Source organism: Cololabis saira, chromosome 17 (assembly GCF_033807715.1).
Source record: "Cololabis saira isolate AMF1-May2022 chromosome 17, fColSai1.1, whole genome shotgun sequence".
NCBI classification, from domain to species: Eukaryota; Metazoa; Chordata; class Actinopteri; order Beloniformes; family Belonidae; genus Cololabis; species Cololabis saira.
The window spans coordinates 27,978,175-27,993,406 of record NC_084603.1 but is presented as its reverse complement, the minus strand read 5'-3'; the positions used below and the strand labels follow the sequence as shown (position 1 = coordinate 27,993,406).

The following is a 15,232-nucleotide window of genomic DNA, read 5'->3' as shown; positions in this document are numbered from 1 at the left end:
ACCACTTAAACTAAAAGACATGTCATATTTCAGGTAGCAGGTCTTCAAGAGTGTCTACAATGTCTTTGGATTTGAGGGATAACTGAGGGAAAATGTGGTCATTTTCAATCTGTTGAAGACATAAAATCCTATTCAGCAGGCTCCTCATCTCCTCCTCTTTCCTGATGCCACAGCCACAATTTGAGCAAGGTGCACTGACTTGATTGCCATCTGCAGATATTTTAGATTCAGGCCAGGGTGTAACCTGCCTCCTAATGATCCCTTACACTGGAAGAAGTGGGAATAACATGGATAGCATTTAATATAGACGTGACTGTTTCCCCTTGCATTGATTTGTGCTGCACCCCATTTCTGACTTTTACTAACATTTGTAGTGTTTGAGAGGAAAAGAGTGAAATCAGACCTGAGTAGATGTCAGTTGAAGCATGTACACTTATGCAATATGCATCTTCCAATGCAACGTTTCTGTTTGTCACCACAAGGAATCCCTTAGCTGGAAAATATGCAATGCTTCTTTTGCCAACATTTACTCCCACCACATGTGGGCCTTTGGAATCACAACGGCAACAGTTCAAGGACCTTGTTGTTTAAAACGGTCGTCAGCGGAGACTGTAGGACTATTAAACCATGGGACTTTGATCATCTAAAAAGCACCCAAAGGCTGCTCCAGTTCCTGTTGGCCCTTCACTCAGTTTACTGATCAATTTCACGTGACAGTTCCCTGGAATATTTGTGAAGACAAGTTGACTGGAACAGCATGTGTTTCAAGGAAACCACAGCCAGACAAATATGCAGCTCAAATATGCAGCAAAGCACTGGAAGAATGGCTCTTATGACACCGTCTGATACCGCATTCGACGCCAAACATAATATTCCAGGGATGGCGTGTTTAATAGTGTGTAACTTAATCATTAAAACGGTAGACAAACAAGCCAAACTACAGCAGTTTGATGACCAGGTCAACATTTTCTCAGCACCAAAGATACCAGATGTCTGTGAAAGTGATCAACATCTTAGCTTTCAGTTTCCTGAGCAAATAGGCAGTAGATAAAAGCTAATGCTGTTTTTTTTACTGAAACAAGACTCAGAATATCCGACGGCTACGTTCAACAACTGTGTGACAGGCTTATTCTGAAACTAAAACTGCAGACATGACTTCTAAAACTTATAGGACGTGACAGACCTATGTAGACCTGGATGACGAGCTTTGAATCATGAGCCAATCAGATACCCAGAGTTCAGTTGCATCACAGACTTCTCCATCCCTTCAGTCCAACTTCACGTCATTGATCATTTGATGTACTACTGAACTGGGTAATTTAGTGCTCATCTCAAAAGAGTAAAAGAATGGTGTAAAACATGGGTGAAAAGGGTGCTTTTCAATTTCATCCCTTTGTTATGTTTGGATCAAGTATATTAGCGACACCCAAGTGATAACTACTGGTACTAAAGTACACTAATATTGCATGTTATTGCATTTTCTTTTTATGTTAACATTGTTTTGTCTAAGTTTTTCAAAGTATGGTCTTTGTTTTCACTGACTGAATACTGTACAAAGACTGGCACTCCCTTCTGTGCTGGGGAGTAACCCTGCTGCGAATGCTTGGATTGCACATCCTGGTCTGCAGTTGGATGTTATCTCTGCAGTGTGTTCAAGCGCTGTTTTTGCCCTGACACACAGCGATGTGAGAAAACATGGCAGGAGGCTATTACATCTGTGTGTTTTAACTTTTAACTGCACATCTTGCAGTGACAAAGTGACACATATACAATAGCTTTCTAATACAGTTAAATTAAATTAGCTTCTAAATTAGCTTAATGAAGTGATTTTTCCAATAGTAGGTGTTTGAAAATTGTCATTTAATTAAAAGCCAAACAACTAACAGTGCTTAAAGGAGACATAATATGCCCCTCTTTCACAAGATTACATATTTCCAAGGTATTTTCTAGGTATGTTTTCGTCACACAAAAAAAATCCCAGACATGCAGAACAACAGCTCCTTCAACATACTGAGACAAATCTGATTATTAAGCTACGTACTTCTTCCACAGGAAATACCTTTATTTATTTTTATTTTTTTTAATCTATCCTACAGCTTTGTGCCGTAATTTCTGGAGGGAAACCAAATAGAGGCAAAGATGGAAATGTTGGATAATTCTACTCCGAATTGGCTCTCGGATGCCAAAGTAACCTGCAAATTAAAATGACTCACTGAATGAGATCCTCTCAGACTCAGACTGCCTCAGTCAAAGTGGCAGGCTTGTGCTGCGACTGCAGTTTGGAGTCAGACACCCAAATATATGCTCTCAAACACAGGAAAAGGTGAACTTTTAGCACTATTTATTAGTCCTAAACCCCTTCTTTAGCCATTTGTGACTGATAAACAAACTTAGGGATCACTTTGAGAACAAAGATGTCAACAAAGGTCACTTCTTACAGCTCCAAAGTGACTTAGAATTGCAAGTCTTGGCCAGGCTGTAAGGTTCATAAACTTGCTACTGGTTGCGTTTGAATCATTTCACCAACACATAGTATATTTCTTTTTTTCATGTCATTAGAAACAGCCTCTCGGCTGCCCTCACATTTAGAGCCAAATTCGGCTTAATCTTGATTAGGGGTTTAAGTGTGGCATCACTTCTCCCACAAGTTTAAAAAAAGAAAAATTAAGACTGTTAAATTGCTGGCACCTAATTGTCCCGTTCACGTACTGTAGGATCACATGACTAAGGAGTCTGAGGACCAAGCATCAGATCATGTTGGTGTGCGCAGCGTTCCTGTAGAGGAGCGGCCCTGCAGTGATGGAAAGCAATGAAGCACAGCAGTTCCGGTGCGCCCAAGTACCACGTAGAGTATCCACCCAAACAATCCCAAGTGATGATAAAACTCAGGAAGTTGAGACATAACAAAAATAACTGCATTGTGTTGAAATAAAAGCCACGCAGTTGCGGGCATAAAAGTTTCCTTTCATCCATAAAAAGTAGGTGAATCATGTCTGGTTGCTATTTTAAACCCTTTTCAAGGTTACAACACTTAAGAAAAGAACAGTTTAATACTGTGCAGCAAGGAGCACAATGGTGGTTAAATATGGGTGGACCAGTTAATTAAGTGCTAAACACATGCTTCAAATCACAAGTATATGCCACACAAACAGAGAACTGGGCTTGGCTTTAGGAGAAGTAGACTTAAAGCAGACAGAAAGCACACCTATGAACCATTATTATCATAACCCGTCTTCTGAGAAGGTAATTACTGACAAAAAAAAGATAACTTTACTGCAGCTTGTAGGTGTGCCAACGCCTGCTCATACTTGGATAAGAAACACTTTTGGTATAAAGGAACTCTATATCGACACCTTTGAAGAATTTGAGTGAGTGAGTGAAGAGCTGCTCTATATGTTGCAGATCTTTGAGGAGGGTGTGGACCACTTGTTTGTTCGGATGTTTTCCATTTGCTCTGGAATGTTCTCGGAGCTCTTAGTTAGAAATGATCTGAGACTCGGAGCTGAACACACACAGCACACCCTCCCACGCACCAACCACATGACTCAAGGACTTTCATACTCGGCCGGGCTTCAAGGACATCCTCCGTAACTCCAGACAATATTGGCCAAATATCAGAATAAGTCACCATAGGTATTTTATCTTCATGGTACTTGGAAATTGAACTTTTTTTTTTTAATTCTAGACTTTGCTTTCTCATTAATCCCACCAAGGAAAACACATAATGATCCTAATGCAAGTTTGTCCTGTTATTATAAAGAGCATCTGGTGACCATAAGAAAATCCTAAGCATTCCAAATATTGAGGTGTGCCCATGAAAACCTTTGACAAAACACATCTGACACCACTGTGCTAGGCTGGAAGCAGCTGTTTGGCTGGTAAAAATGAAGACACTGTAAGGAACAGCAGCATGACAGTAGTTAACATACCTGTTTAGTTCAGGTTATGTTTACAGAGACAGAACGTGAGACTACAAACAACAAATAAGAGACTGAAGTACCCAAAGCATCTTCACAATCAAATGTGTATAAACATCCAGATGCGAAAATAGTCTCACATGTATGAATAAATACATGAAGAGACTCTTTTAGGGAGATATTCAGAATTTATAGTAACATTTTCAGAATAATTCTAGTGTTTGGTGTGTATGAATTGCAACTGCTTTCCAGAAAGATTTTTTCAGCTAAAAGTTCACAAGTTAAAAAAAAAAGAAAAAAAAGATTGGATTTCATTTACTGGAAATTCTGCCATAAAGTTTCAGGAATTTACAGAATGCTGCATTCAAGTGCTGTTCGGAAAATGCCCCATACCAACTCGATGCTTTAAACCTTAACAACCCACATAACAACCCACTTGTTGAAAATGTCCAACAGTATCAAAAACTCATAATTGTTATGTCTTCAGCCACATTGAGCACTTCCATAAATGGCAATACTGATCAACTGATACTGCGACAGAAACCTCTGCTATACTATGCACTCTGTCGTAAACTTGACACTGGTGTTCCAACATCTGGCAAATATCTACTTTCTGCTCGTTTGGCAAGCACCAGTAAAGCTTTTTTCTATGTCAAAGAGAAATTGAGGTGATAGTAGTACTTGAAGGAATTTAGATTGCAATAAGTTAGCTATTCTGATGGTGGGATTTTTCAGCACTCAACAATTTGTTTCAATCTCCTTTCAAACGTCTGAGCAAATTCTGAGCCAAAAAGACTGAAATAAAATAGTAAGGGGCTGGCTGCTTGCTCACAGGTTGTTTCTCGGTTTCAGAACTCAAATTCAAAGGCATAATTGTGTTTGGCCATAAGATAGAAAAAGCACAAAGCTGAAAGTCAGCTTTTCCCACAATAACTGCAAACAGTAAATACAGACTTTTGTCTGAGCTTTGTTGCATTGGATATTTAGAGAAATCCTGTCATGTGGTGAACACCTAAAAACAGCACAAAGCAGCTCGTTTTGATCCTTAAACAAGTTCAAAGGACCTTTATCCTGACCACAGGTATACAACACAGCCAACACAACAATCACTCTGTTACTAAATAGACTAAACTTTATGGACATGGCTAACAATGGCACAAAAAAGTAAAAATAGTCGTTCACCAGAGGCAGGCAGCAGGAAAACCAGTATGACCTCTAAATGTTTTAGTGATACAAATGTAAAGTAACAGCCAGAATATTCAGGAGTGTGTGTTTTTAATTTTTTGTATTGATATAAGTAGAAAGGGAAGAACTGTTAGAAAATACAGTATTCAAGGGTGTAAAAGAACCTCTGTTTTATTGTCACATTATCTCAACACAGTGGCCTGAACTCACCAGAGCCTGGTGACTTCTCAAGACTATCCCATTTTTCTAAAGATCAGTCATTTTCTTTCAGCTTTTTGAAAAAAAGTAGTCTGCAGCTGGACTTTTTGCTCAAGATTCATTCCAAGAAAAATCCAACTCTGGATTTGTTATACCACAGAAATGGCACATGTACTGTGTATTTACTGCAGCCGAAGCCTTCTTTATACAAAAAGTCATATATACTGTGTGAAATACTGCATTACATTAAAAAAACAAAACTTAATATTAGTTATGTCATTTCCAGAGGCTGAGGAGGAGCGTCTACATTATCCAAACAGTTCTCTCAGAGGCTGTGCAGGTGTGCTGCAGTGACACTGAATGTGTCGGTCAGATTTTCTTTAGCGTTGCTGCGCCAGTTTGGTTGTTCCAGGTAGAGCTCAATCTCACCTGAGCCGGCAGCGTTAACCTTAACTGCATCTGTCAGAGTCTTTAAGTCAGTTTACTAGTTGTAAACATCAGGATGAAAGTGCTTCCAGAGGGAAGCCGGGGAGTGTCTCTGGTCCAGATGCAGAACCCAGTAGGACCGGAACCAGTCTGAGAACATCTCTCAGAGGGATGTCTAGCTGGCTGCTGCACGACAATACATCCCCAAAGGAGCTGCAGCCTGCAGGGAGACACGATAGTGTGATGTAGAGTGGCCATTTTTAGAGTGATTGTCACCTGTGCTGCTTTATTCTGCTTAGTGGTGTTGCTTTCCAAGCTACAAAGCTGAGGTATGACTTAGCTGAATTAGTAAGACAACAATTTGAAAATACTCAGTTGTAAATCTAAATTTTTCTAATGAATTTATAAATACACTATACCTTCAATAATGCATTGGGTCTCCGTCTGAAGTTAGTTGAAATGTCAAGTGACAAGTTTAAAAGTACCTGTGCTCTTATGCAGATCTTTTCAAATAAAAATTCAATAAAAACTATGAGAATAACAGTAGCAGTAAAAGAAAAAAAAAAACCTAAGCTATGTCAGAGCTTTAAAATCAAACTGCTGATGAGAAAAACATCTTTGTCTTACCCTCCAGTTGTGTGTGAGACTTCTTCAAGCAGGGGATGGAGCGGTAAACAAGGAAGCAGGCCAGCATGACTGACTGGGCGTCTTTAGAGAGGACCTCACCCCTCACATACGACCTCAAGACTGAGTTGTTGTCTGGAACACGAAACACACGAAGATCATGAGCATTTAAGTCAATGTGGAGTGTTAAAGTGCGAGTTTGGTTTAAATAAACACACACTTGTTTTAGCAGTGGTGACTGAAATAAACTCTTAACCCTAATGATATGTCACTAACTATTTATCAATCATGCGATCTTTAAAAGACACTGGAACATGTTTAGTATTTCCTACATGCTCTTGATAAGACTCCCACACAGGGAGTGGAGCACCTCCAGTGTTAATACTAATCAACGTTAGAATTATGTCCTGCATGAGGCACAAAAAAATCCAAAATATCAGAACTTATGAAGCGATTCATATGGGTAGGTGTTTTTGAGTCGTAACTGCAGGAGAAATGAGTGGTAGATATTCTCTTTATGAGTTTTGATGATGATTCTTAAACTAAAACAACAGCGACTAACTGCAGTTTTAAGGTAAAGCATGAACTGTTAATCAGACTGTGTATTGCAGAGAATTGCAGTTTGGGAATCAGTGGCGAGTAGGAGAGGACCCGATAGCATCACATGCAAATTTGATCAATCATTTTCAATCAACATGCAAGTCTGAACGCATATTTTTACTGACAAAAGACCTAATTCTTCCTGTTCACATTAAAGTCATCTCTGCTACATAAAAGCTCCTAACTGTCAACCTTCCCTGGACTAGACAACACAGCATTTGCAGTATGAAATGTAGCATAAAAATTACTCTCTGAAAACACTTCCCATGGTCTCTATCGTGCTAATCTTTTTCTAGATTTTGAAAATTAGCTAATTTAAGTCGTTATGACTTTGTGCAAACTTGTTTCTTGCCCAGAGTTATGCACACATCCTGGATTGTTTGCCAACAGGAAACTGCTCTACATGCTAAAACTGCGAGACAAAATTTAAAAAAAAAATGCACTCAGCTGTCCATTATGAGGCTGATCCAAACAATTTCAGGCAGGTCATTAAGGTTTTAATCCAAATAATATCATGAATATTAAATACTTTTAAGGCATATTTCGATGTTGTTCATGTGGAAAACTCCCACAGTCGATTCTGAGAAAAGACAAAAACAGGATTCCAATAAATAAGATCCCAACCAGCATTTCAGTTACGGATGATTTGAAGAGAACAGTAACATTTCTAACTCTTGAATGCAAGTCAGTCTGCGTGGTCTTCCAACAATCCGTCACAAAATAGTAACTTATTGAAACACTAAAATGACAGCGTGTTTGAAATGTTTCCATAAACAATCTGGTCCAACTGCTTCACCTGTTTCCCACGGCTCTGGGAGGGCGTAGAGCTTAAATGTGCAAGTTCAGAGATGAAATGTTTGTTTGGGTGAAGGCACAGTCTGTTTAATCTCTAAACTATGTGTGTTACAGCCTGCATGTGAAAAGAAACTGAATAACATCCAACCTGTGACAACGGTGTTCAAAGAGCTTTTGTCTTCTTGCATAAATCCACGAAGATAAAAATGTCGTAAATTTTTTTCTGGCATCTGTCAGAGTTGGAAATACTGAAATAAGCTGGTATTGAATGGCAGAACTATTGGTTAAGTATAAAAGTTGTTACTACTTTGAAAGGAGGCTGTGCAACAGCGACTTTGCTCAGCTGATGCAATCATATGGTGTCTTGCTGATCCTTTAACAGAAATGGCAACGCTGCCTCTCAGCTGCACTAATACCTCCTGCAGATACTTTTCTTGGTAGAATTTCAAGCTCTAAATTCACTTGATGATCCCCCCCATTTGCAGTAGGTGCATCATGTTTGATGTGGCCATATTCTAATTGTTTGCCTTAACATTGCATTCCCTCACTGGATGCTGCAAATGTCAGCTTAACTCCATTACTGAATTAAATATAAACTTGCATAGTTTCATTCATTGCAATGGAGAACAAAGGGCACGCTGAGTTTGCTGTGAGAATCATTTGCAAGATGTAAGTCACTGAGGAGGAAGATATCTGAGCCTGTTCAGCTACTTTCATATTGTAATCACCTTGATCACTCTCCACCCACATCAGAAGCTTGAGAGAAGCAAACACAAGCACTCTGCGTGTGCTTTGCCTCTACAAATACATGCAGCTGGGTCCCACATTTGAGTACGTGTGTCATTTTAATTTGAGTAGTGCTTTCTTAATTCAACATTTTAAGACAAGACCTCTTGCGTAGACTTATTTTAATGTGTGTGGGTTTTTTTTGTTTGTTTTGCTTTAAACACCAAATGCCACAGTGGGAAAAAGCTCTAAATCACTGACTAACAGCAACTTTCTTATTTAAACCAGGTACTAACGGGTCAATAATGCAAAAAATGTGGAGAATTTTAATACGGACACAAGAGCAAGTTCCATAGAGCATAAACAGATCAGCCACAGTATTATAACCACGTTTCTCGTCTCACCAAAGGAATCTGAGCCTGTGTTTGGCCTCAGCACTTCTGGGTGCTTTTATGTGGTCTTTGGCACAAAGACATAAGCAGCAGATCCCATGGGTCTCATGTGCTGCAGGGTTAAACAAATCCTTGGATGATCAATGGGACTGAGAGCTGAATAAACTGAAGGCCGGAATCTAACTTTTTGATCTATTTCAGAAAAGGGCGGAGTGGCTTTTCTGACTTGAGGAAGGCACTACTTCCCAAGATGTATGATCGTATGATCCGCTACATCTGCAACAATGCATTCATTATCATTTTATATTATATTTTTACTGTCATAATTATAGTTTTATTTTTGTCATTCAGTCTGAAAAATGCAAGGAAAAAACAAACAAAAATAATTGTTCACCTGAACCTCATGGAAGCTGTTAATCATTTACATTCTTATGACATGGCGTCAACTCTCTAGAAAGAAGTACCTGCAAAGAAAATTTAAAGGGCACCTATTATGGCATTGTGGCAGGGTGGAGGAGCAGCCACTCAGCAGATTGGGCACAGGTGTGCCCAATCAACCTCTCCACCCTGCCTGCCTTCATAAGGAGCAGCTGCACTCCAGAGAGGGGCGGCTGGGAGGACGCTGCTGAAGCTGAAAGCACGTGTGTCTTGGGTGAAAGAAGAGAATAAAGAGTTCCTGCACGAAATCTTGTGTCCTCTGTCCTGTCTGTCGGCCCCAGTGGCAACGAGCTTGCTACAGGCATCTAATACCTATTTTAAACAGGCCTTCAATGTCGTAAATTTTTTTTTTGCTAAATAAATTAGAAATTCAGTCTCTGATCCATGTCTTTATCTTCCCATTCTCTAACCTCATTATCTATGCGGGATTCTGAATGGGCGGGGCTATGATAATGAGGTACTGTGCTGATTGGCTGCCTGACGTGATACACCGCTACGGAAAAATGGCGGAAGCTCCGACCGGCAGAGTTAATTGTGGGCGTGGTTTCACGCATCACTCCCGTCGTTTATGTAACGACGGGAGCAGAATCTGAACGGCTCGTAGAAGCCACATGACACTGGACGGCTCATCCGGGCGGCTGTACAGACACTGCAGAATTTGGTTGCTTTTCTCCTCTGAGTTGACAGGCTGAGGGGAGACCACTTTATATATGTTAAAGCAAGAGAAAACCTGTTTTTCAAAATATGTCCCCTTTAAATCTGATTGCGGTACGCCCAGATTTCTAAACTGGTCAACCCAATTACGGGAGTGGTGGATATCATCTTGACCGTAATTTATTTTAAAGTTGTCAAAGCTGCAGCATCCTTACTTTAAACTTGAATCACTTGTTTTGTTAACATGTTAAAACATAAATTGCACAATAAAGCAACACCTTAAACAAACCTGAGTCCAACCATCCTCATTTACTCTAGTTATAGAAATTTGGGCTGTCCCGATACTTTTTCACCTCCGTTATGATACCGATATTGCGGCCATAAATATCGACCGATACCGATATTGATCCGATATTATATCAACACTGCCGACATATCTTGTCCTCGCTACATACACACACTTGTTTGTGGGATCACATGATCTCTACATGCTGGAGCCAAAAGCTTTTCTTATTTGGCAGGTGGCAGCAACGTTAAGGTGCATTACCACCAACTACTCTGTTGGAGTGTGAAGTGTCTCCTATTTTTATAGGTCAGAAATGTTGGGGCGGACTTTGTGGAAGGAACTACTTCTATTGGAGTATTTATATTGGAGATTTTAGATGCAGTCCAATAAAATCTGCTATTCGTTTTTTTGGCTGATATCAGACCGATATCCGATATCAATATCGGATTGGGACAGCCCTAACAGAAATGCTATTTTATGTATCAATCATAATGTGTAATCAGTCTTATACCATCCATCCAGCCCCTGCCATCTCCCTCCTCACCTTTAAGCCAGTTGTCCAAAGCCACATCCACTGCATTCTTCATGACAGGTAGAAACTCGGAGGTGAGCAGGGTGTCATGGTGGTTGCCGGGAGGTCGCAGCATCCTGCTGTTCCAGAAATCCACCACCAGACGCAGTTGCCACAAGGGGAAGGTCTGCAGCAGCTCCCTGTGCCGCAGGGCACCGACCGCCTGCAAGGTAAAGGCAAGCGCATGGAGCATTACTGTCTGTGACTCAAACTGGAGGCTCAGCGCTTCGTCAGCGGATTTTTTTTTCAGATCATCGTTTGGTGTTCAGTGTATTAGTTACAAGCCACACTTGCATTTCTAAACACTGTAAAATACAATTCTGTAACGATGCATCATATCCTTGGGTAAGGTCAGAACCTCTGGCTCCACTGATTTACAACACAGCTTAGGTATTTAATTAGTCCGTTACCATATTTATAATGCAGTTAGAATCTGTTCTCTACAAAATGCACAGTTTACAATCTAGCATTCCCTGTGCAAGAATTGAAATCAATCTGACAGTAATTTTATTGCACTACATTTACGAGGAGGATTTAATGCACCACAATGCAGTGAGTTCAGTACTTTTTTTTGAGTGAACGCACGCGCGTTGTTTTTGCACATTACCTGTTCAATAGCGATGTATGTGGGCAGCATCTCTGGACACTCCTGTGTCACACATTCATACAGCATTGCTGAGAACAGCACAAGCGTATCCTTTCTCTGCCAGAAAACAACACAGGATGACTTACGTAATAAGGTAAGTTCATATGTAATCTACATATGTCTTAGTTTTCTGTCAGTTTATATTTTACTTTGATTAGGACTGCATTGTGCAGAAGTTATTTTTGTCAAAAGCAAGCCTTGTGATGAATTCATTCAACAAGCCATGTTTGATTTTTTTCATCCATTTATGTATGACAGTTCTCATTTCTTACAGTGTTTGGAGTGTACGGCGTGTAAACAGATCTTGCTCGTGAACAATCAGAACATTTATGTTTGCTCTACTTTAAAGAAACTAGCTCAAAATTATTCATAAGCTCCTATAACCAAACTGAGGGACTCAAATGATCCATAAACCACAGTAAAACAGGGAAACAGTCCATCATGGCACATGTACAGCAAGTTATTTATTATTAAATGCCTGAAAAGGCTTACACAGTTTATTCAAAAGTATTGATGCCCCCGTACAATTAAAAACTGCACACAGATTCAAAATAAATGTAATACTCTCAAGGTGATCTACTAACAAGTTTGTGAGAATACTGTAAGTGTCCTCACAAACTTTTCAGCAAAACAAACAAAAAAAGATGGAGTCAGGGAAGGTTGTTCAATTACATCTACATATAGAGCCATTTCATGGCGTGTTAAGAAAACGCAGCAACAAATCCTCCGATTACCTGCTAGACAACACGGCATCTTCAATTGAAATATACAAATCATATTTATATCTAATAACCACAGGGTAGATAGAAGAGAAAGGGGAGGCAGTGTTGATGTGATTGGACTGATAAAAACAGGTGGACAGTTGTTAAATTCAATTACAGAATGTCATGCTATAATATGAATAATATTGTTCATTTTCAGTGCGTAAGCTGAAACCCGTGAGCTCTACAATATAACCAATTAAACTAATGCCAATATGAAGCGTATTTACTGACAAAACAGGGGTCAAATGATTAATAAATAAATTATGCTTTAGTATTCATCTACAGTATATCGTCAACTTGAAATCTATAAATGTTCATGTGTGCTGTATTTTTATCCCCGATTTTTTTCCCCATTTTTCCATCACCCAGTGCTCCTACCTAAGTGACAGTCCTGAGCATTGCTCCCTCTACCAACCCCGGGAGGTCCCTGCACTGAACTCAGGTCTCCTCCTTAACCTGAGGAGTGAGCAGCAGCTTCTTTTCACCACCAAGGGAACACGGGGAGAACATGCAAACTCCACACAGAAAGGCCCTTTCACCAACCCCCCCCAGGGTGTGGGCACTGAAGTCTTGGGGGAACTAACACGCACTTCAGCGCCCACAGCGTCCCCGGGGGGGAATTGAACCCAGGACCTTCTTGCTGTGAGACGGCTGCACTACCGTGCCCCTCCATGTGTGCTGTATGTGCGATAGCTATAAAGACCATACATTTTTATGAAAGAGTAATTGCCAAATTTGAACCAATTAACTTAGAGCTGTACGCTTACTTTCATTTACAACTACTCTAAAAAAAAGATGTAAACTTTTATAGCCTTCACATGATTGTTCCTCCTTCCAGAGTCATAGAATTTCCTGGCTTAATATTTTATGATAATGAGATGGTAATTTGGGGTTTTGAGGTCTACAAAAAGTAGTCTGAAGTAGGACAGATACGCTGCATACTCACTGCAAGGGAAGAAATGGCAATGAAAAATATATTCAACGTTCATTGTTTGTTTCAGAAATGTTGGTTTGTGAATCAATTTTTCATAAATAAATGCATGTATCTGCCTCAGCATGACCACAGACTGACAGTCTTGTTGACTTGTTGAACCAAAGTTACAGCCGACCTTGTTTTTCAAAACATTTTTGACTTTTCCGTCGAGATCAAGTCCTCTTTCACAACTAATTTTCTTCTTGTTTCTTCCCAAGACATTTAACACATCTGTAGTCTCTGCTTTTTACACATATAAACTCAGGTAAATAACTTATACCGACGGCTGGCATAATCATTCATTTGAAAAAACTAAAAACAGACAAAAAAAAAACAACTTATGACTTGTGTTTTTCTTAATAAGACACATTTAGAAATGCATGTTTGCATCAAGATCCAAACAAATAATTTGGGGAGAATACAAGTGCTCTAAACTGAAGCTTGTATAATTTTTACTCCTGTATAATTTAATATCCTTTCTGAAGGTCACAACATTACGGTAACTGAATTCGATGACAATAATAAATGTCATCCTGAAGAAAACCTGAATCAGGATATATGATATCAATTACTAAATTCAATAAGAGCACATCCAGGATTTGTCACTCTTTAAAAGAGGTCTTATGTTTGTGGGCCATAAAACGTGACAAATCACGTGGGTGACACGGGACAAATGGTCAGGATTCGGTCAAAGTTCAGGTTAGTTTCAGTCTGGAACAGCTCCACCATACTCAAAATAATCTCCAAGGATAAAAAACATGGTTCATGAGTACACTTGGCTATATGAAAAAACAAAAATCGCAGACTAATCAATTGTGCAACACTGAGCTGAGAACAGATAAACGTTTGGAAAAAGAAACAAAAACTTATAAAACATTTTAATTTTTTTGACTAAAAATAAGGATACAATAATTTTCAATTAATACCAACCACAAGATCTCTTGTGTACCCCCACAGCTGTAGAGAAAAAAGCACCAATGAAGAAAACCGTAGCACATTCATTTCTGGGTTGAAAACTTACGTGTTTCATTCCTTCAGAGGTTTTACAGAAGAACTCAGCAAAGGATATGAGAGCAGGCTCAGAGGTGAAAGTAGAGATGGCTTCAGGCTGCGGAAAAAACAAACAGCATTCACAAAATTATTTAAATTACTGGAGAAAAAGGAAGTATTAAAAATGTATACGTGCTGAACCCGTTTCAAATCCAGGATTTGAAACAGGACTGTATTTTGCACGTTTTGGTCAGTGCAACAGATACTTTGCAGCAGCAACAACAACCATTTAACAAGAGAAACTATAAATTAATAAAAAATATGTATGTAATGTTAAATTACACAAATACCATTTGTTACAGAAAAGGCAGGTTAAACTTAAACTATGAGAAAAAACATAACTAGACCAGGATTTGAGCAATGAAAACTCAAATCTGTGTCAAACTAGCATGACAAATCCAATAAGCTACTGAAAGATGTATTTTAGAGGCATAATAATTCTTTATTTATTATTTATTTATTCTAACTGATAAAGACAAATTAATCCTGGCCTTGTCAATCTTTAAACTGACATGGGTGTGGTGCAAGTTGTGTACAGGATGAGTCTACATGACTTGAACAAACAAAGTGCAGCATGACCCGATGAATGAACTCAGACAAGAATAAAAATTAATTCACGTGTTTGTTGTTTCTGCTTTGGCGTTTCATGGTAACAAGCAATGCTGAGATCAGCAGGAAGTCACTACATTTAGTCTGAGCATCAGAGCGGGCCTAACATCTCGTGATGCTACAGAGACTTGTGTTTACCTTAAAGGCTCTGACCCTGGAGTTTCTGTGGTTGACAGTTGTGGCCAGAAGGCTTTTCCAGCCGTGAGGGTCATCTTTGTAGGGCAGCTGGCCAGCACGTAGTTTTACATACAACACCCCACCTCTGGACAGTATTGACCTGACGGAGATATAGACAGCTTGTTATTTAAAAAACAGTATTTCAGAGCTTCCCGTTGGACTTAAATAATGTGTCTTTAGCAGAGATTTAAAACCTTTTTT

At 39.4% G+C, this 15,232-nt stretch overlaps 1 protein-coding gene across 2 annotated transcripts in view; it reads right to left on the bottom strand.

Annotated features, from left to right (window-relative positions):
* Nucleotides 1-5,082: 5,082 nt before the first annotated feature.
* Nucleotides 5,083-15,232, bottom strand: part of anapc1 (anaphase promoting complex subunit 1) — a 48,192-nt gene continuing 38,042 nt past the window's right edge. Inside the window, exons 48-53 of one of the 2 annotated variants that reach the window (XM_061744891.1) lie at nucleotides 14,993-15,131; nucleotides 14,217-14,303; nucleotides 11,420-11,515; nucleotides 10,786-10,975; nucleotides 6,354-6,485; nucleotides 5,083-5,946 (exon numbers count right to left, since the gene is read on the bottom strand). In XM_061744891.1, the coding sequence (XP_061600875.1) occupies nucleotides 5,798-5,946; nucleotides 6,354-6,485; nucleotides 10,786-10,975; nucleotides 11,420-11,515; nucleotides 14,217-14,303; nucleotides 14,993-15,131 (793 nt within the window). In that variant the 3' untranslated portion in view covers nucleotides 5,083-5,797. The remainder of the gene's footprint in view (nucleotides 5,947-6,353; nucleotides 6,486-10,785; nucleotides 10,976-11,419; nucleotides 11,516-14,216; nucleotides 14,304-14,992; nucleotides 15,132-15,232) is intronic. The other variant, XM_061744892.1, reaches the window with a different exon arrangement.